Below are 20,072 nucleotides of genomic sequence, written 5' to 3' on the forward strand. Positions count from 1 at the left end.
TACTAACCACCCAATAAAGATGTGGATAGATCCACCAAGGCCAAGAACAGAACGTTGATTCATCATTTGATCAGTGTCAGGGTGACTTGGAAAATCAATAATTTTTTCCATACTATAGTGTCAAACTCATCCACCCACTTCCACTTTGTCCAATATTTGGAGTCTGTGTCGCTTTACGGCACCATAGTGCAACTTCATACCATGCTTTTGGTTTGGTAATGTCCAAACTTTCAGTTTTTACCATCTACTTTTCTTTTTCACCAATTGTAATTAATGATTCTCATTTGGAACATTATTTCTGCTGTAGCCATTACCCCAGCAATGCCTATCTTCTTTTGTTCTTTACAATAAAATATTTATCAGCTTTATTAACTATTCAAGTATCCAAAACATGACTAACAACTTTTAATGAAGTTTTTTTTATTGAACTACGTTTTTTTATCTTTGAAAATATGAGTGCATTCCATTCAGACTAACGTAATGTTGATAATGAATGCTTATGTTCTAAATACTAATTATTCACTCTCTCCCTTGTACAATACTTAACCAACAAACACCACTACTGCACCAAACAACTCTTTTGCTGCTCTGGCCTTCCCCTTAAAGAAACAGAAAGCCAAATGCAATAATGGACAAGATAAAAGAGGGTCACTAAAGTTGGTGCTGAGGGACTTGGCTTATTAAATGCTGATCATCCCTCCATTTCTTTTCAAAATTCAAATTGACCCTTCTAACCTTCTCACCCTTCTTTCTAACCATTTCTCTGCATTGTTTCATTTTTAGTTCCAATTCCTCAATTGAAAGAAGCTAAGCAACTCAAAGTCATGAGAGCAATGGAATGCTAAAGGGAGATTTCATGTGATGTGAGGTGAGGAAACCACAGGAACTTGAAAATGAGTACTGCAAGATTCATCAAGTGTGTTACTGTGGGAGATGGAGCCGTGGGAAAAACCTGTATGCTCATCTCTTACACCAGCAACACTTTTCCCACGGTATGGCAATGCATGATTTTTAGCTGTTTGAATGTCCTGTGCTTGGTCAATAGAAAAGTTCACTTTTTCTTTCTGCAAAAAAAACCAGGACTATGTGCCTACAGTGTTTGACAACTTCAGTGCAAATGTGGTGGTTGATGGAAGCACAATTAACCTGGGATTATGGGACACTGCTGGTATGTAACAAAACTTCTAGTTACTATATCACCAAGCAGTTGTATACTTTTACTGTAATGTGCATAGTTTACATATTTTGGTGAAAAGAAGGTTTTGTTCACTAAAAGTAGATATTGATGAAATTAAACTCCTTAATTCCTGATATAGCTACTGTTTTTCCATCCCTTACTCATTTACTGTAGCTTCATAAATTCAGGACAGGAGGACTACAACAGGCTTAGGCCTTTGAGCTATAGAGGAGCTGATGTGTTTTTGCTGGCATTTTCCCTCCTCAGTAGAGCCAGCTATGAAAATATCTCTAAGAAGGTTCTTCTACAAGCCTCTTAATTCTCCCTCTGTGATGACACATTTACACCTACTGACACATAACATCACAAATGTGTCTGTGAACTGTGATATGGTATAATTCTTGCCAATAGAATCTGACACTAGACCCATTTTATGCAGTGGATTCCTGAGCTGAGACATTATGCCCCAACTGTGCCAATTGTACTTGTGGGAACCAAACTTGGTATCAGCTAATACTATGAAAATTAATTCATATTTTGGTATTATTTAAGCTACATACAAGTTCATCTGTGCAATCATCTCTTAGTTAAGGTGATCTTATAATTTGCTGCAGACTTGAGGGAAGACAGGCAGTATTTGATTGATCATCCCGGAGCCACACCTATAACTACTGTCCAGGCAAGTCACTCATGTTCTATGTTCTAACAAAGACCATTTTCTTGTCCGTGGCACAGAATTTTTGTTTTTTTTTTCTGGTTTTGTTTTCAGTACACCTGAATGCTGTAAATGTTTAGCAGGGAGAAGAGCTGAAGAAGGCGATTGGTGCTGCTGTGTACATAGAATGCAGCTCAAAGACTCAGCAGGTTCTGATTTTTCAGTGCTTATAGATAGACAAAATTTTAGATACATTCTAAGCAAATTGCATTAAAAGGGTCCTCTTGCAGATTCAATATAAAATCGTACCAAATTGTTTAACTTACGGGATAATCGGTTAAGTTATCATAGGGAGATTGTTATAGCAGAACATGTACCAATTATAGTTTCAATATTGACCACATTAGGATATTCAAAACCAATTTGTCCACAGCATTTATTTTAGCCACTTTTGCACCATCTAACCAAGGACAAATATCTAGTCATCAACATATACTATGTAACTAATGGAGACAATACAATGTTTTAACAAATATATATATATATATATATATATATATATATATATATATATATATATATATATATATATCTCTGTGTGTGTGTGTAGAGGCTTAAACGGTAGAAAAGTGGTTCCACAAACAAAAGAGTATCAACTTCATTTTAATAGATCATTTAACCTAAAAAAGTCTCTATCAATGATAAAATGTATATATATACAGTGCAAACATTTTTTAACGTAACTGTATAGTAACCATAGCACTTTAGTCATTTTGCTGCAGATGTCAGACCACTCTTGTGAATTATTTTTGTTTTCTAAAATTTGTTTGTGAAATATCTTTCTCCAAGACATTGAATTTGGTAAACAATACACAGCATCATTTGTCTGATAGTGTATGGCATTATTAAAGTTAATTAATAATGTATCAACTTGTGCAACATGCTTGAAAGAAAGTACACAATTTTAGCCTAATCTGATGTCTATGCTGCAACATTTCAGAATGTGAAGGCTGTGTTTGATGCTGCAATCAAGGTTGTTTTACAGCCACCAAAGCCAAAGAAAAAACGAAAGAAGAACAGATCCTGCGTTTTCCTTTAATCGGAGTACATGTTTGATTTGCATCTGTAACATTCGTGTAACCTTCTTCTAAGTTTTCCTTTCTCTCTTTCTGCATTGACCTTTTGAAACAAATGTATTCCACCCTCTACCCTCTTTCCGTTTTCTCATATATTTTCTTGTTGGTGGATCCAAATGATGATCCAATGCACTCTACATATACAATTAAAGATAAATTTTGTGATGAGAAAGTATAATAATAGCATTAATCATCACTGCTGCGCCGCTCAACTTGTTTGTTTTTCTTAGCACTGTTCTCTCCTCTAACTTATGGTTAAACTTCCTATCATGACTTTTGTCGTTAACCGTTAATCAAATCCTTCACCAGCTGCAATAACCATAGTTGTGTACTACCTTTGTCATTTATGTTTAACCGGGACCAAAAAGTTAAGTAGCTAGAATCATTATTGATTTTCAAGTCTGAATTCACATAAAAAGCAATAACATCATGTCAAGTTATTGCTGTGATTGTTCCTTCTTAGTTATCAGTTATCTATATTGATTGAACTACTTATATATATATATATATATATAGGGAGGACCAGGTGCAAGCAAAGTCTACTTTGGTCTGGTTGGCATTGGTGTCTTGTACATCCTACATTAATTCATCATCAAAAGCTTACTTATTTAGGTACTAAAATGTCTATTACTTCTATCTTCATCATTCTTGTTCCCCACAAAAAGCAACCTCACTCACCAACTTATTTCACAACACATCAAAATGCAAGAGAATAATATATACATGCACACCAACTTGAAAACAATCCAACTTTTATATTATCAACTTTATCATCATTATTTTTTTCTTTCTATCATTGTATCATGAAATACAATATGAAATAGCAAAAAGAAATTTCAACTATACTCCTCAAATTTTTGAATTGTTATTTTACTTATTATTATTATTTATGATTTTTGTTTATCATGAATTGAATAGTCTTAATATTTGAAGACATAGGTTACTTTCTAGTTTATTTATAAAATATTGGCATTAAAATATCTAGATATATAAGATTTATCTATCTTTTGCATTAGTTTTTTGTATGGATGATGTCATTAACAAAGTTAATCCGCTAACATGACATACAAAATAACATATTGGTTGTCACCTTGTGAAATCAAATTGAGAATAAAATATCAAATGATATCTCACTCAATGTATCACATAAAAATACCTAACTCTTTTACAAATATTGAAATATATAAATCTTAATTACTCTAAGCTACAAAATTTTAAATGCTGATATATGGAGAATGAGCGGTGAAAATGATAGGGCCTGCATCATTATTTTTCATTTTCTTGTCTCTCTCATTTATTTTATACAAAAGTAAAAATATAATCTTTTTGAAAGAGCGTACTAACATCCAAGCGCCTGTAGCTCAGTGGATAGAGCGTCTGTTTCCTAAGCAGAAAGTCGTAGGTTCGACCCCTACCTGGCGCGATTTAATTTTATGTTTATAAATTGATTTTATTTTATTAACAATAAGGAATATATTAAATTATATTTTTATCCACGTAAATAAAAAATATTATAATAACTTTTACGTCTAAAAGAATCAGACTCTAACAAATATGATTGGTGTAACCAAAAGAATAAGCAGAAAAATGTTGTTCTCTCTGGCTGGATCAACATTGCGGAAAAGTGATTGTGACGAACTTGGATTTCAACTTGGAAGCAGGTTTTCGTGACACATCAATGGCTTAGCTAAGCTTTCTTTTTCGTCTTGAATGTGAAATGAAAATGATGAATATTTTATGATGAATCAATACCGTAGAATAGTAGTATTTTGAATTCAAAAGTTACGACCGATTCATGAAAGAAAAGTATAACACTATTATTATGCGATCAGATGGATAAAGTTTCTCCTTCTACGCGTCACAAAATGTTGCAGAAGTTTTCTATAGCTATGAACCTGAACTTAGATACGTAAATGGATTTACTTTTATATTAAAAAGAACGTATTAAAATAATATTATTTGTTTTTAATCGGTTTAATAGAGATACTAAATGTTTCAGTAGAGATGTGGAGGCCGAGATATAAACCTAACAAAACTGAACTGCTTCTCTTTACGTTGTCTGTCACAATGCTTCCTTCCTCTCTTTATGTTCTGTTCCTTGGGAAAAGGTGGGCTGGGTACCTACAAAGGCACTCCGACGCTCAAGTCAGAAAAGGGGTCACCTGAATCTTTTGGTTCAAAGTGATCAAGAAGAAGAGTAATTTCTCTCTCTTAATTTCTCTAAGGGGAAAACGTACCTTTTTTCTGGTGTGCTTTGTATATTTAAAACAGGAAAATAAACCGTTTACCTGGAAATCCGGACAGTTTACCGAAGTGGACTACTTGAAAGTTGTAACTGCTAGGTCGTGTTTGATACTGAGTCAAATACTTGCGTGATTCGTGGCGTGATTCGTGGCGTGAGCTAATATTTGTAACTGCTTATTCTTAACTGCTGAACCGTTTACTATGATATCGTTCACTATATGTCGACCACTGTTTGTGTCGACATAAACATATGAAACGTCGTGCGAGCGATACATGTCGGGACATCGTTGCTGGCTTGTCGACTACCAGTATGTCGACTACCAGTATGTCGACCTCAACAAAATGGGTGTCGACCTCAACAAACGATTGACGTTAAGAAGTGTTCGCTACTCCTGCGATCGTGACATTGCGATCGTAAGATGGGTCAACAATCTATCGTCCGTGGTACCCGTCGACCGTTGGTGAATTTAGGTATACACTAGATAATACGGTACTATGAAATTTATTAAGTCTTTTTAATTATAGAATTTGAAAATATTAATATTAACATTTCATAATAACATATATTTATTATATTAATAAAGATTTTAAACTTTATTACTGAACAACAAAAAATATCAACAAAATCTCTTAAAACTATCACTAAAAATTTGTCATCTGTTTGTTATTTTTCATTTGTTTTGGTAATAGTTAAATTTGTGTTAATAAACGGAATAACAAAAATTTATAAATCATCGAATCTATTATCATTAAAGCAGATTTTTTTTTTTTCAGTTTTAACCTGTAGTGAAAATATTGACTTTAATGAATGGGATATTTTTTGAACTAGTGAAATTCATGAAACTGATCTAAAAGAAGTAAAAGTCGATATACATATAAGTTTCAATCATTATATTTTAAAAAAATAAACAGTATTTTAAAACTCGGACTAGTTATTGACTAGATCAAAAGTTTGAGATAGTAAATTAATAATTATCTTAGTATTTTAGAAAAAATCAAAATATTAGCAATTGCCAAAGTGATCAATAACTAATATACATTATTTTTAACTTATTAACTAATCTAAATATGTAAACTAATTTTAGTTTAAGAAAAAACTTATTTTATTCTTCTCTCTTAAAACTATTTATGAAATAGTTTAATTAAACCTACCTTGGAGATGAAAATTTCAGAGACATATCCTTATTCCATACATATTTATCAATTTGTATATACTATATTAATATATTAATTAATAAAAAGTTATTATTTATGTGCCTTGAACTTTCGATAACTTTTCAATGGTCTTTTCAATCAATATAATTAATTAATTAATGATATTCTCGGACTTAATAATTTAATGCATTCTAATTTCTAAACTTTGTTATTTATTACCATTTTAGTGAGACTGAATTAAAATAAAATAAAAATAAAAATAAATGACAGATGAATAATTAATTGAACTGATGAACAGGAAAGGGTAATATATTTATTTTTATTTTGAACATTAACTTTAACTCATGTATTTTAACCTTAGAATTAGAGTCAAAGATTAATTATACTTTCAAATAATTTAATATTTATAAAAAAAGGTAAGTGAAATAATGATATATAATTTTTTAAATTTTTTTTTTGTAAATGATAGAGACTACAAAAATGGTTACATTAGTCTGTTTATAACCTTTAGTCCACTAAAAACGTAATGTCAGGACAAACTCAAATTAGAGATTTGTGAGTTCACCATTGGTCCACTGAATTTAATTATAATAATAATAATGATAATAACTATATATACTAAAAATATATTTAATTATATAAATATTTTTTATCTCTTAAAGAGTACCTCTAGTTTGTATACACATTAAAAACATGTTTAATCACGTGAATACTTTTTATCTCTTAATTAATACTTCTAGAATTATGATTTGAGAGAATTTTTATTTTTACTTATGTTAAACTATTCAATTATTATTATAACTTGTAAATGTTCAAAACTTAAATTGCAATTTGTTAAATATTTAGTTCCTTCAAACAACACAATACAGAATTTATAATTATTTTTTTAAATTATAGTTTTTTATGTTAATTATAATAAATTAATTTTAAAACTATACATATTAATATAAACGTATATGCAATAGGATTTGGGAGTCAACCAACCTGTTAATGGTACGAGCCTTCATGATATGGCGAAAAGAACAACAATCTTTTTCATCCAAAAACAAAACTCTATTCTCAAAAATATTACTTATATTTATCAAAAACATTATTATTTAGAAACTTAACTTAAATATATCTTTTTTTAATATTTTGAGATGTTTTTAAAAAGTAAAATCATAATTGAAGTGTGAGTTTTAAAACATACACTTTAATAATATTATCTAAACTGACACGGTTTTTTTATTAAAATAGATAAGTATGGTAATTACAAAAATAACTTTAATAATATTATCTAAATTGATATGTTTTTTTATTAAAATAGATAAATATGTTCCAAAATTACAATAATAGGTAAATTTTAAAATAATTATTGAAAAACAAGTTATATGAGATAGAATAACTTGAAATGAAGAAGTTGTATATTTTTAGATGATTTTTTCTGTGTGTATCATTCAACATGCGGTCAACTTGGAACTCGATAGACAAGTGAAGAGCTCGGTAAACATATGTGAAGAGTTTAGTTAAGCATATGAAAAGCTCGGTGAAAATAATTAGAGGACTTACAATTTTAATTTCAATAAAAAGTTGTTTAAGAATAAAATATTTTTTTAATTTTTATAAAACAATTCTACTAAGTTCATCACATGTTCCATCGACCTCTTCACATACTTCACTAAAATTTTCATATTTCTTTTTTAAGTTTCATGAGATCATTTCAATTACAAAATGTGTTTCAATTAAACTTATGATAATTCGGTTATATATATTGTACTTAGACAACTTTTTATTAAAATTAGAAGTTATCAGTTCTTCAACGACTTCTGAGTTGAGAATGTATTGATTGAAACAAAAATCATATAAATGTAATACTCCATCAATTGAAATCGTGTGAAGACATCATAGCTGGTATTTTCATAATTTTTATAAAATTTAAATAGTCCGTAATTTTATATATTAAAAAAAAAACTAAACCAACACTAACGCTGGCTTTAAAGATGAAAAATATGTTTTATTAATGTATTCATAGAAAAATTGACATATATTATAATAGTAATTTTACTAATGAGTTAAATATTTTCATACAGTCTATTATTTCTTTAATTTAAGTAAAATCTTTAGCAACAAAATTAATATTTGTGTAAACTTTTAGAAATTTACAAGTCTCTCTTCCTTATATTTTACTTAAAAAAAAAGTGATTTGCAACTAATGACTTTCTTTCCTCGAGATAAAGAAGTAAGAATCCAGGTCTTGTTTTCCTCCAAAGCCTACACTTCAACCACAATGCTCTTTTTTCCAACAAGATGGAGTTATGCCATCCTCATAATATCAGTGTGAACGAAGGTCATAAAACTATTTTATATCAAAAAATATGGTAATTTTAAATTGAAAGGTGATTTTATTATTATTATTATATTACTATTATTATAATATTGAAGAAAAACGTAGGAAAGTAGGAGAAGAGTCATTTTGAATACTTCTCCCTCCAACAGCCAAAGCCTACCTTCCTCGTACACGCTACACATACACCTCTCTCTCTCTCTCCATCCGTGTCTGCTATAACCACAATGCTCAGCAATTTACAACATATAATAAACTCACCCGTTTACTCCCTGAAATCAATTTCCTTTCTTTCACCCTCCATTGCTTTTCCTTCACCCAAACTCAATGGGTGCCGACGAAGACTATGACTACTTGTTCAAGCTCGTCCTCATCGGTGATTCTGCCGTTGGAAAGTCCAACCTCTTATCTCGATTCACGCGAAACGAGTTCAGCTTGGAGACCAAATCCACCATCGGCGTCGAATTCGCCACCCGCAGTGTCCCCGTCGATAGCAAACTCGTCAAGGCTCAAATCTGGGACACCGCCGGCCAAGAAAGGTCTCACCTTTTGCGCTTTCTCGATATGCATGTCATTCTTGCTTTGATTTAATCTTGATGGGTTGTCTTAGTTTTGCATTTGAATAGTTGGATCTTTGTGGGGTTCTTGGTTTTGATCGTGTGATCAGGTCACTGATCGAAGAACTGAGGCCTGATTTGACTGTGTGCTGTAATATATGGTTGCTGTTGGTCAGGGAAGGTTTTCAAGACGTGAAAAAGTTTTAGTTTGTTCAATTTGTCAGGGTTTCTTTGTCTGACAGGATCTGTTGTTCTATCTACGAAACATGCATAGATTTGGATTGGGATCACGTGTCTCTTTCTTTATCTTTTCAATTGAAAAATAACACCTTTTTCTCCGGAATTGCTGGATATTTATTTACATAACGCGAAGCATATCGAGAGTGGACAACTCACATTCCTAATGTGTATTGCAATGCTGATTTATCTTGATGAAATATTAGTGATCCGATCTTGATCCAACAATTCTAAAATTGCCATATGTGTGAATGCGTGCAAAATTCTCTGCAAAAATCTAGAACGACAATATTTTCTCATTGAAAAGGAGACAAGTGATTTGATTTCCACGTGTTGTTAATCTTTGTATATAAAATCTTTGTTGAAATGAAGAGATGCAGAGTCCTCTGTCATTGACCAGTTAAATGCAGGGTCCTCTATTATTTTAGGAGCACGAAGTTCTAATTTAATCAAATACATAATTAAGTGATTCTTAGCAGATTACTTAAATTTACTACTGGTATAAGAAGTGCGATTTAACAACATTCTTTAGTATATTTTCATCTGCCAAATACTGCAATTGAATTTGGTCAACACATTGTACAAAAGTCTTAGACTGATAAACTTGCAATGTTTTTATTTTCAAATCTACCACGTTGTACTTGCTAATCTAAACTCCATAAATCTGTATATATGACTATTCCTGAACCTTACATTTCCTATGATTTGTGACTGGTAAATGAAAACTAAAAGTCCTTTTTCTGTTTACCTTACCACAGATATCGTGCTATTACAAGTGCATATTACCGAGGAGCAGTTGGTGCTTTGGTTGTGTACGATGTAACTCGACACGTGACGTTTGAGAACGTTGAGAGATGGTTGAAGGAGCTTAGGGACCACACAGAAGCATATGTTGTGGTGATGCTGGTGGGAAACAAGGCAGATCTTCGACATTTGCGTGCAGTGTCAACTGATGAAGCCAAAGAATATGCAGAAAAAGAGAAGATATTCTTCATGGAAACCTCTGCCCTTGAGTCCTTGAATGTGGACAGTGCTTTTACAGAAGTGCTGACTCAGATATACAATGTTGTGAGTAGGAAAACACTTGAGACAGTGGATGAATCTCATGCAACATCCTTGCCCAAAGGGGAAACCATTGTTCTTGGAACCAAAGAGGATGTTTCAGCTGTTAAAAAGAGTGGATGCTGTTCCACATAGTTTGTTTGATATACAAAAGGCGTTGATTATGCACTATAACAGGATGTTCTGTCGACCCATTGTTTTATTTTCTTCAATTTTTGGTTGCTCACGCATACTATTCACATCAACAGCCCTTCATTTTGATCATAATACAGGTTTTCTATATTCAAATATCTTCCTTCTTCTGTCTTATTTATCTGGACATGGTGATCGATAAAGAAAACAGAGTTACATGATCAAAAAATAATACAGGTTTAAACTGTTTGATAGTCCTTGAAAATTTGGTGAATTTTAACTTTGGTTTTTAATATTTTTTATTGATAAAAGTTAAAAAAAAATTAAATATGATTTCAGTTCTCAAATTATTATAAAAATTATATTTCTTCTTTGCACTAAATTATAAAATATTAAATTAAATTATTAAATATTTTGTTTATGTATTTTATGAAAATCACACAAAATGTCTTTTTTCAAAATTATATTATAAATATAATTGCAAAAATATTAAAATAGAATACCAAATAAAAATAAAGTGTTTTACTAATTTTAAAGTATGAGGATAAGAGTAAGATAAATATTATCATTTTGTATTTGATTTAAACAGTCAGATATTACTCATAATGATACTAATATCTTATTAATATGAGTATTCTCCATTAACATTTAAACAAATTTGAATAATATCTACGAATATAAGTTTATTTGTCATTTATTTATTTTATTAAAAGTATAAATGAGGTATAAGTGAGTGTATGTTGTAATATAAAAGGGAGTGTGTAATTTAAAGGAAGGTAAGCTCAATTTTCCATTTTTTTTAAGATGAAGAAGAAAAGGAAAAGGAAAAAGAAGCAAGAAACGAAGAAGAAGAAGAATATTTTAAGAACTGTTATCTCAGTTTCACTTTCTATGTGTCAAAGGATACAGATTCGCTTTTTTTTCTTCTAAGTTGTATTATCTTGGTAGAATCTTTTCAAAATAACATTAAACTATTTTTCTTCCTGTTACTGTAGTAGAACATCTTTCCTTAGGACAACAATTTTTTTTTCTCTTGTTTGCTTGAATCTCCAAAACTTTATATGCATTTATTTTTGTTGAATTTGACCTAAAGAAAAACTTCATGAACCATTAGAATATCTAAGAGTCCATCTTATATCAATATGTCTTCAAGTTACATACCCTATTGGGTTAGTTATAGTTTTGGGTTACCACACATTAAACATATTTGTTCAAATCTCAAGTTGGCATGTTAGAATCAATAATTATATTTAAAGTATTGATAGACTTTAAAACATATAATTTTCTCAAGATTTTTGTCTTAAAAAGTATATCAAATGATTAAAGGAGAAATGTGTATGTGAATTATATATGATCATGATTATTAAGCAATGTGAGACTATTAGAGTATAAAAAAATATTTAATATCTTAAGTTGATTTGTGTCTAAGAGGTATGTCCTAATATTTCCAATTTATTAAGTAGAATCTACATTTAAAAATGTTGTTTAGAGTCTCAACCTCCATAATGGTGAGACTTTCATATTGCATGGCGAGAGTAATAAATTTTATGAATTGGACATCTTCATCTTCATATCCTTCATAGTTGGTACGTATAAATTATCATATCTCCATAATAATTTTCAACTTATATGAATTGTTTATTTATTTTTAGAAAAAGCATATAACATTTGACTTTGTTGAGTAACTACATGAATGTTGTAGTATTCTTGTAACTATTCTACATCGAGTCTCAATACAATAATAGCACATTTTGTTATGATGTTCCATGAATTATAGAGTGTGAGTTTAATGTACATATGCACTTTAATCATCCACTAGGAATAATCCTCTCATATAACATGGAGACATTGTGAGTGAGACTTCTTCTTAACTATGATGTATCTTTTAAAATTGCTATGCTAGATATTTTCCTCTCTTAGAATTTTGCACTTCTTGTCACTTAGTCTCTTTTAATTATGTGAGATATTTTAAAAAACATTCTTAAAGCTTTCTTTTTGGATTGATCCTAATTGGGAGAAAATATCAAAGAACAATACAAACAATATTAAATGCTCATTTATGATATTTAAAACAGTGCATTATCAAGTAATATTGTTTCTGAGTTTTTCTTTCAAAAGTATCATTGAATTTCATTGATTTAAGTTGTATGAAGTTACCTAGCTTACGTGGTCGAAAATTTGACATATTTAAGGAAGATATTCTGTGTTTATATTGGAAAGCTAAATGGGAAAATTCGAAACTCAATGACAAGATGTGCATAAGTAAAAAAAATAAAAAATAGCGACCTGTGTAATTAAGTAAAGGAAGTATGCATTTAGTTCAATGCGAAATTATGTTAGTGTTCATTCATTTCACGCCATTAAATCATTTAAAATTAGAGAAAACTCTCAGAGAGATATAAAATGCTCTAAAATTAAAAATACAATAAAATTCACATAAATGCAAGAGTTTAAAATGTTTGTGATAAAACTCAATTCAAATCTAAACTATATAGAAGTTTAGCTAACAATCTATTCTTTATTAAATAATTACAGTGGAAAGTTAATTACTTGAGAATTATTTTATATTAGTTAGAGGTGCTGAAATCAAAAAGATGAAGAGGCAACTTGAGGACTTGCGTAGAAGGTTTAGACAATAATTTTAATGACATAACATTATTTTTAAACTGTCTATGTCTCGCATGACACCACTTTTACCAATGCGTTGGTGCATGAGGGTAGTCTCTATCTATTTCAATATTTTACTCATCAGAAATAGAAGAAGCTAAACCTACTTCAGAATAAATCAAAACCACTTCATTTAATCATAACAAAGATAATACCAAAAGTAGCGTGTAAAGTTTGATATTTTACATTTATAGATATGGATAATCATCACTCAGTACTAGCGTGACGTCAGGATTTTGTTTGAATGCAAAAAATCAAAAAAGACTTCAGAAACTCAAACAGGACTTTGGTTGACAAAGATTAACAATGTTGATGAAAATGGCAGACAATTGGACGGCTAAAAAAATGGCAATGACTTCTGACAATGACCTCACGATTTTACAATAAAAAAAATGCAATGACATACTAAGGAAACAATCAACATCATAAAAATAACTGTGGGCTTCATCTACAATTTCCAACTTAAAATGCAGCAGCAGTAGTCACTGACTGTTTAATCTATTATTGGTGATCACCTATGGTTTAGGTACACTTTTCCAGTTTTCACTGGGTGGAAAATCTCATGTGTAAAGCATTTATAGGAACTAAAAAAACAAGGTAGTGTGTCTAACTAATGAATGAACGGACCTTGGCTGAAATAACATTCAATCTGAAACAAATACAACACAACAGTAAAAAACGATGGGACCTCCTGTAAAACATATGCTCAAAGTACAGAAGGCATGTCTTTCAGAACAGTAAGAAAAAAAGTTTAGCCAGAAATTGAAAATATGGGTATGAATTCTACACTGTGTTGGCACGTGTTAAAGAGGGCCAAACACCAACAGAAGAACTTGGGTGTTAAAAGCCTACAAATTTGGCTATTGGTTGGGACGTTATGTGTTGAAAATCTGCAACCTGGTCAGTTTTCGTCTTCGGTGATTTGAGATGCCTTGTGAAAATTGATGTCAGTTCCAGAGAGACAAAGAGCACTGAATTGGTATAGAGAACTCGTCTCTGTAGTAAAATGTGTTCGTCTTCGTCCTCGGAAAAGAANTATGCATCTTCTTGCTTTCCTATTCCTGGAAAAAATATCCTGCTTCAACTAGATTCGTCTTCCTGGATTAGCTTCCAATAACCTACATTAATGTCACATCATACAAATTTTTCCCACAAATTTTGTTACTCACTCAGGCTTCTTTTTTCTTATGTCTTAAATTCAACTCAAATTTGAATAATTGTTTAAGAATCTTAAAGTTAATTTAAATCTCACATTAAATTAAAATAAGAATGATTAAATATCATATTAATATAATGTCATAACGAGTCAACTCGACTTCCCATAAATTAATTTACAATGTGTTAAGCTAAAATTGAGTTATTTGACACACATAAATTAATTTCAATTTACAATGAGTTAAGCTAAAAATGATTTACTTTTATCCAGTTCACCTTTGGTGATAAATTTTTTTTTATAATTCAACTTGACTTATCAGATGCTAGAGGCTAGTGAATTAATTGTTAAGTATGACTCAACTCATTAATGAATGTATTTATTTATTTTATTATACATTATTTTCTATAGTTGTTGAAAATTATAATAATTTATCTAATTTGACAAACAAATAAATTAAATATTCGAACTATTTAAATATTATTAAACATTATTTTACTATTTAAAAAATTAAATTGTCAATCTACACAATTAGAAGTAGTGAATAATTATAAAAAAATAAATTGTGAAAAAATGGTAAAAAGACTAGTAAAGAGTATTGTTGGTAGCTTATGATCAAACTCACCTTCAATCCGTAAACTCATTTAATTCACGAATTATGTGAGCAGGTCTAAATTAACCCATACTTAAAAAACTCAATTTATACCAACCCAATCTCACATTAACATGTAATAAATATTTGGTAAGTCAAACTCACTCGCATGTTAAAATCCATTTGACTCATAAATTTATTATTTTAATCTTCTAAATTAAAAGTGAAATCATTTTTTACATATTGATGAACTTAGATTATATTAAAGTTGTCTCTATTTGATGAATCATATAAAAACTCATAAATGATATCAAAATGAAAATGATTGATTTGTGTTGACAGTGGTAAAATATTTATTTTCATTGCCAAGATATATTACCAAGAGCACCTTTGGATTCTTTCCCTATCAAAATGTATGGTACGATTTTTAATATTTGAGCAAAGTACACATTAGCTATTCATGGATTTGACACAAGTACATCGAGTAGTATATGAATAAAGAATACTGATAAATCTTTTATATTAAGATTTAGAGTTAATCACCATTGCTAATTAAGACTTTCTCTTTATTTTCTCGGTAGAGTCCATAGATCACAGTAATAAACAGCATTTTTTTGACAAACAAAGTACAAAAGAAAAGGAAAAAGGTATAGCTTTGCAAACATAGAAAAAGAGAATAAGAAATGGATAAAAAAACATTGTGAGATGAGATTGAGATAACATACATGCACTTTCTCCAATGCAATTTCACTCACAATGTTTACCTTTTGGCATAGGTGTGACGTAATTCAATCTCATAACACAGAAAGTTGTGAAACAGTGAAAGCAGAAAAACTACACTATTATATATATACATGAAAAATTGTGTGAAGTGAGTATTTACATTATGGGTTTCAGAAAATAATTAAGTGAAATAATAAAAAGATAAGATAAGAGAAAGTAGAGAGGCAAAGCAGAAAAGCCATGACAGAGATATACAGGTTGATTAATTTGATGCATGATCCATGGGCAGTTGTGTTTGTTTTGGAAGATGCATCGAAAAAGAAGAAGGAAAATAGAAAAGAATGATAGAGAAGAAATAAAGAAGTGAAAGGAATGATGAAGATATACCACACTCCTATCTATCAAGTTAAAGCAGACAGACACAACTGTTTCTTCCACCCTCTCTTTTGATGCCACTGCTGCACATGTGGATCCCCTGCATTCTAATCATGCAAGCTTTCAGTGGTCCCCTCCTTTTAAAGTAAACACATCACGTGCCTGCGCTGTTTCACACCAGAAGCCTACCACCACTCACTCACTCACTCACTCACTCAAACTTCATCAATTCTCTAATCAAAATACTCAATGCACAACAAAAATTTAACCTTTCCTTTCTCCCATGCATCTCTCTCTTTATGTAAACAACCACACTCTCATCTCATAAATCTTCTTCAAACGTTCAGAAGTTGTACTTCCTTTTCTCTTTGAACATCACATAATGGTAATGGACCTGATTCTGCTGCATTTTCCATCTTCTTCAGCCTCTGCTGCTGATAAACTTGCCTCAGTCTCTCTATCTCCCTCTTCAGTGCCTCTTGATGAGCTGCGTTTGTATCATTTCTATCATTAATCAGTTAAACAATTTAACTACTTGGAGACATCACACATGATCGGACACAGACTTAAATACGCGTTTTTCGCTGTCACATCGCGATGCACACGAAAAGCTTTCGCTAAAATCAATATAACTCTTGCACTTTCATAATTGGTCTTTCTCTCGCAACTACGTTAATAAAATAATTACCACTCTCTCTCTCTCTTTCCTTTACATTCTTAAAACAAATGTTTTTTCTTTTCCTCTTGGTTTTAAAACAAACACAAAGTTATACAGTAAGTTCATATTAACTTCCATGTTTCTCGAACCAATTTGATAACAAAATATGTTTTCAGAAACCAGAACTGCAGTTTCCAGTGATGGTACTGTTTCTCTTTAAACCACATTTCTCTGTTTCTCTCTCTTGGTATTAAATAGAGTTTTGAGAGAAAAGAGAGAGAGAATAAGATCACATGCATGAAGCAAGTATCAAGACAAGTAAAGCCACGAGGTTAGGTTCACTTGGCAAAATGAGCTTCTTGTGGACAAATACACTTTTCCAAACTATGAGGAATTTTTATTTCACTTACATGGAAAAAGTAAATGGAGAGCACATTGGATCAGACAAATAGCATGGATTCTAAATGCCATAAAGTAATAATTAATGCTTCCATCAACCTCATCTTTTAACAGGGTTGTTAGTTATGTCATCCATAATAAAAATTAGACTTTTAATTAAAGAAAAGTAATTACCATCTTTAAAGATCTTGTCTTGAGCAAGGGCAGCGATCCTTTGCTTGAGAGCACTGTTGTCCACATTTAGAAGCAAACGTTGGTGATCCAAAAATGCAACCCTTGGAGACAGCACTGAAACTTCAGCCTTCATTTGTCAACGGATTGGGAAAGGGTCAATATTTTATCTTCGTGAATGCTATTTCAACCACACGTATTAAAAAATGCTTCTCATAACAATAGAAAAATGTGAAATAAAATAAGTGGCAGGTGATGAAAACAATTAAGAAAAAAAGTGAATTTTTAATATAAAAATATTGAAGAAAAATTATGTTATTTATTATTATGGCATATAAAAATTAACTTTAAAAAAAAGTATTTATTGTGGCTATGAGGAAAAAAACAAAGATTTTTTTAATAAAGGCAAAGATTTTTTTATCAGCACCAAGCAAAGATTTATTGTAGTCACATCACGTTACGTCGCAAACCTGTAATGAAGTTGCACTTCTCTCAAGCTCTGATATGTATTGCAGCTTCCTCACTCGCGATCTTTGTGCAGATTGTCTATTAGCCAAGATTCTGATGCAAGACGACAATTAGAAACAGAACTCCAAAAATACAAAAATTCTAATTCATGGTTCATTTTCAGTTTCCCAAAAAGAACGAAACATTTTACAGAAGCCAATGGAAAAGAAAAAACACCGCTTAATTTTGCGAATCAATTCTCAAGTATAAGAATCATTTATCCACCTCAAAATTAGAATAGACATTCACCGCTTTCTTTCAAGAAAAAAATTGGTAGACATCTCTTTAGAAACTCCAGAAGAAAATAATAAAAAAGAAATAAATAATTGATATGACTGGTCGTACGATAAAGAGGAAAATAATACGAGAGATGAGAACAAGTTTGATTACTATCTGGGTGGTGAAAGACTAATTACTCGAAGAATTATTCTGGTAACATGAAGTTCAGCAAAATTTGTATGAGAAAAACAGACTGAAATTCTGTGTAATGGTTTAAAACTGGAGGAAGAAAAAATATGAATGGTTAATGAGAATAGTAGACGTACCTTTTGACTCTCTTGGGGTCACTAATTCTCTCATTGGAAGAAGAAGTATTGGTGTCATTTGGAGGCTGCGCAATTTCCTGCATGCATTGGCTTTCAACCTCGGCTGCTTCATTTTTCAGTTGGTGGTGGTGCTCCTCTTCCTCCTTCTGCAGCTTCCTCTCCTTCCGGCTGCTCTCTTTCTCATCATGGAAGAAGTTCTGATCGGAAGGGCTAGAAGGGTTAGAGGAGGACAAGGTAGTCGGTGGTGGCAAGGGGACCCCAGAGAGCACTACTTCATCCGTGAACATGGACATGAATTGTTCATCATCAAACCTGTCAAACTCATTGCCATTGCCATTACTATTGTTATGGTTGTTGTTCTCACCACACCTCATCGGTGCGTCCAAGTAGGTGATGGAGTCGCTCACCGACCGCCTGTGAGCGCCGCGGCGGGCGGAGGAGAAGTCGAGGAACTCGTCCACCCAAGAAGGGTTTTGATTTTGATGGGTGGTGGTGGTGGTGTCGTTGATAAGAGGTGGCAATGGCATCTTCTGGTGTTGAGAAGAGAAGTCCGGCCAACCCGGTGACAGGTTTGGGATCTTTGGAGGCAATTGCGCCATTTGAAACACACACACACACACCAAACCAGAAAGAAAGTGTTACCACAGATTAACCTCGGATGTTAATGTTGTTGCAGTTGTACATGTCCCTATGAAAAATATGCACATTATTGTATCTGTATATTGCATATGACATCATGCAGCAGAAGAAGAGAGAGAAGAAATGAAACAAGGCTTTAACACATCTCTTTTATAAATATATATGCACGTTCCCAGCAAGCACAGGGGAATGTTGTTAGAGGTAAGAAAGGCACACGAACAAAAAACAACACAATCATGAACTTTCTTAAGTTTTGAAAATTAAAAAAAAAAGAAAAAGGTATAATTTTGAATAGTTATATTTTGTTCTGGGGTTTAAAAATGGGAAAAAAATCTCTGGGGTATCTGTATGTATGTGTTTGTGCAGTGGGGTCACATGGGGATGGGAAGGGATTGGACAGCTATGAACAGCTGGGAGGAGGGGTTGGGTTTGAACGGTGTTACTGGAAAGTCGCCAGTGGTTTAATAAGTAGTGGGAATCAGCCACCACGTGCCCTTGTGTCCGTCTTTTTAGTGGATGGATGCCCTTATTTTTCTTTATCTTTTTCACCAAAATATATATTTCGTTAAGGTATTTTGTATTAGCATGATGATGAATGAAAAGATATATTGTCTAGTTGAGGGGTTAGTGATAGAAAGAAAAGGCCATGTGCATGAGATTATTTAATAATGTTGCAGTGCTTATAATGCAACGTGTCTCATTAATCATTTCGTTAAAAGGTAATTAAGATAAGAAAAAGATGAAGGATCATGTTATCTTATGCTCCCATGTGAATTGTTTCCACGCACTATCCTTTCTTTCCTTTGTCCCCAAACCATTCTCACATGTAGGGTATATGCCTCTTCTCTCTCTCTTTCTCTCTCTCTCTCTCTCTCAACATCTAATTCTATGTGTTTTTATTCATTTATGAAATAAACATACCATAATACACATTTATCATTTATAATCGTAAGAGTAAAATATTT

General features: G+C 31.6%; 3 protein-coding genes and 1 non-coding gene across 4 annotated transcripts; 3 read left to right on the forward strand and 1 right to left on the reverse strand.

Annotated features, from left to right (window-relative positions):
- The first annotated feature begins 662 nt into the window (after window positions 1-662).
- Window positions 663-3,173, forward strand: LOC124843937 (rac-like GTP-binding protein RAC2). The gene is made up of 7 exons (XM_088092718.1): window positions 663-992; window positions 1,081-1,168; window positions 1,366-1,475; window positions 1,617-1,680; window positions 1,792-1,860; window positions 1,980-2,041; window positions 2,833-3,173. The coding sequence occupies exons 1-7, from the start codon at window positions 894-896 to the stop codon at window positions 2,929-2,931; spliced, it is 591 nt and encodes a 196-aa protein (XP_087948844.1). The 5' UTR covers window positions 663-893; the 3' UTR covers window positions 2,932-3,173.
- A 1,145-nt stretch (window positions 3,174-4,318) lies between these two features.
- TRNAR-CCU (transfer RNA arginine (anticodon CCU)) lies at window positions 4,319-4,391 on the forward strand. Its single transcript has one exon. It is a non-coding gene; the product is annotated as a tRNA-Arg (tRNA).
- A 4,455-nt stretch (window positions 4,392-8,846) lies between these two features.
- On the forward strand, window positions 8,847-10,836 carry LOC148197346 (ras-related protein RABA1f-like). Its single transcript, XM_088092717.1, has 2 exons — window positions 8,847-9,229; window positions 10,243-10,836. Exons 1-2 carry the CDS (start codon window positions 9,018-9,020, stop codon window positions 10,679-10,681), a joined length of 651 nt encoding a protein of 216 aa, XP_087948843.1. The 5' UTR covers window positions 8,847-9,017; the 3' UTR covers window positions 10,682-10,836.
- A 5,194-nt stretch (window positions 10,837-16,030) lies between these two features.
- Window positions 16,031-19,506, reverse strand: LOC148197347 (basic leucine zipper 34-like). Its single transcript, XM_088093716.1, has 4 exons — window positions 18,469-19,506; window positions 17,887-17,977; window positions 17,420-17,546; window positions 16,031-16,675 (listed from the first exon to the last, which is right to left on the reverse strand). The coding sequence occupies exons 1-4, from the start codon at window positions 19,065-19,067 to the stop codon at window positions 16,524-16,526; spliced, it is 969 nt and encodes a 322-aa protein (XP_087949842.1). The 5' UTR covers window positions 19,068-19,506; the 3' UTR covers window positions 16,031-16,523.
- Between the last annotated feature and the right edge of the window lie 566 nt (window positions 19,507-20,072).

This window comes from Vigna umbellata, chromosome 6 (assembly GCF_029865625.1).
Source record: "Vigna umbellata cultivar VRB3 chromosome 6, Vumbellata_1.0, whole genome shotgun sequence".
Lineage (NCBI taxonomy): Eukaryota > Viridiplantae > Streptophyta > Magnoliopsida > Fabales > Fabaceae > Vigna > Vigna umbellata.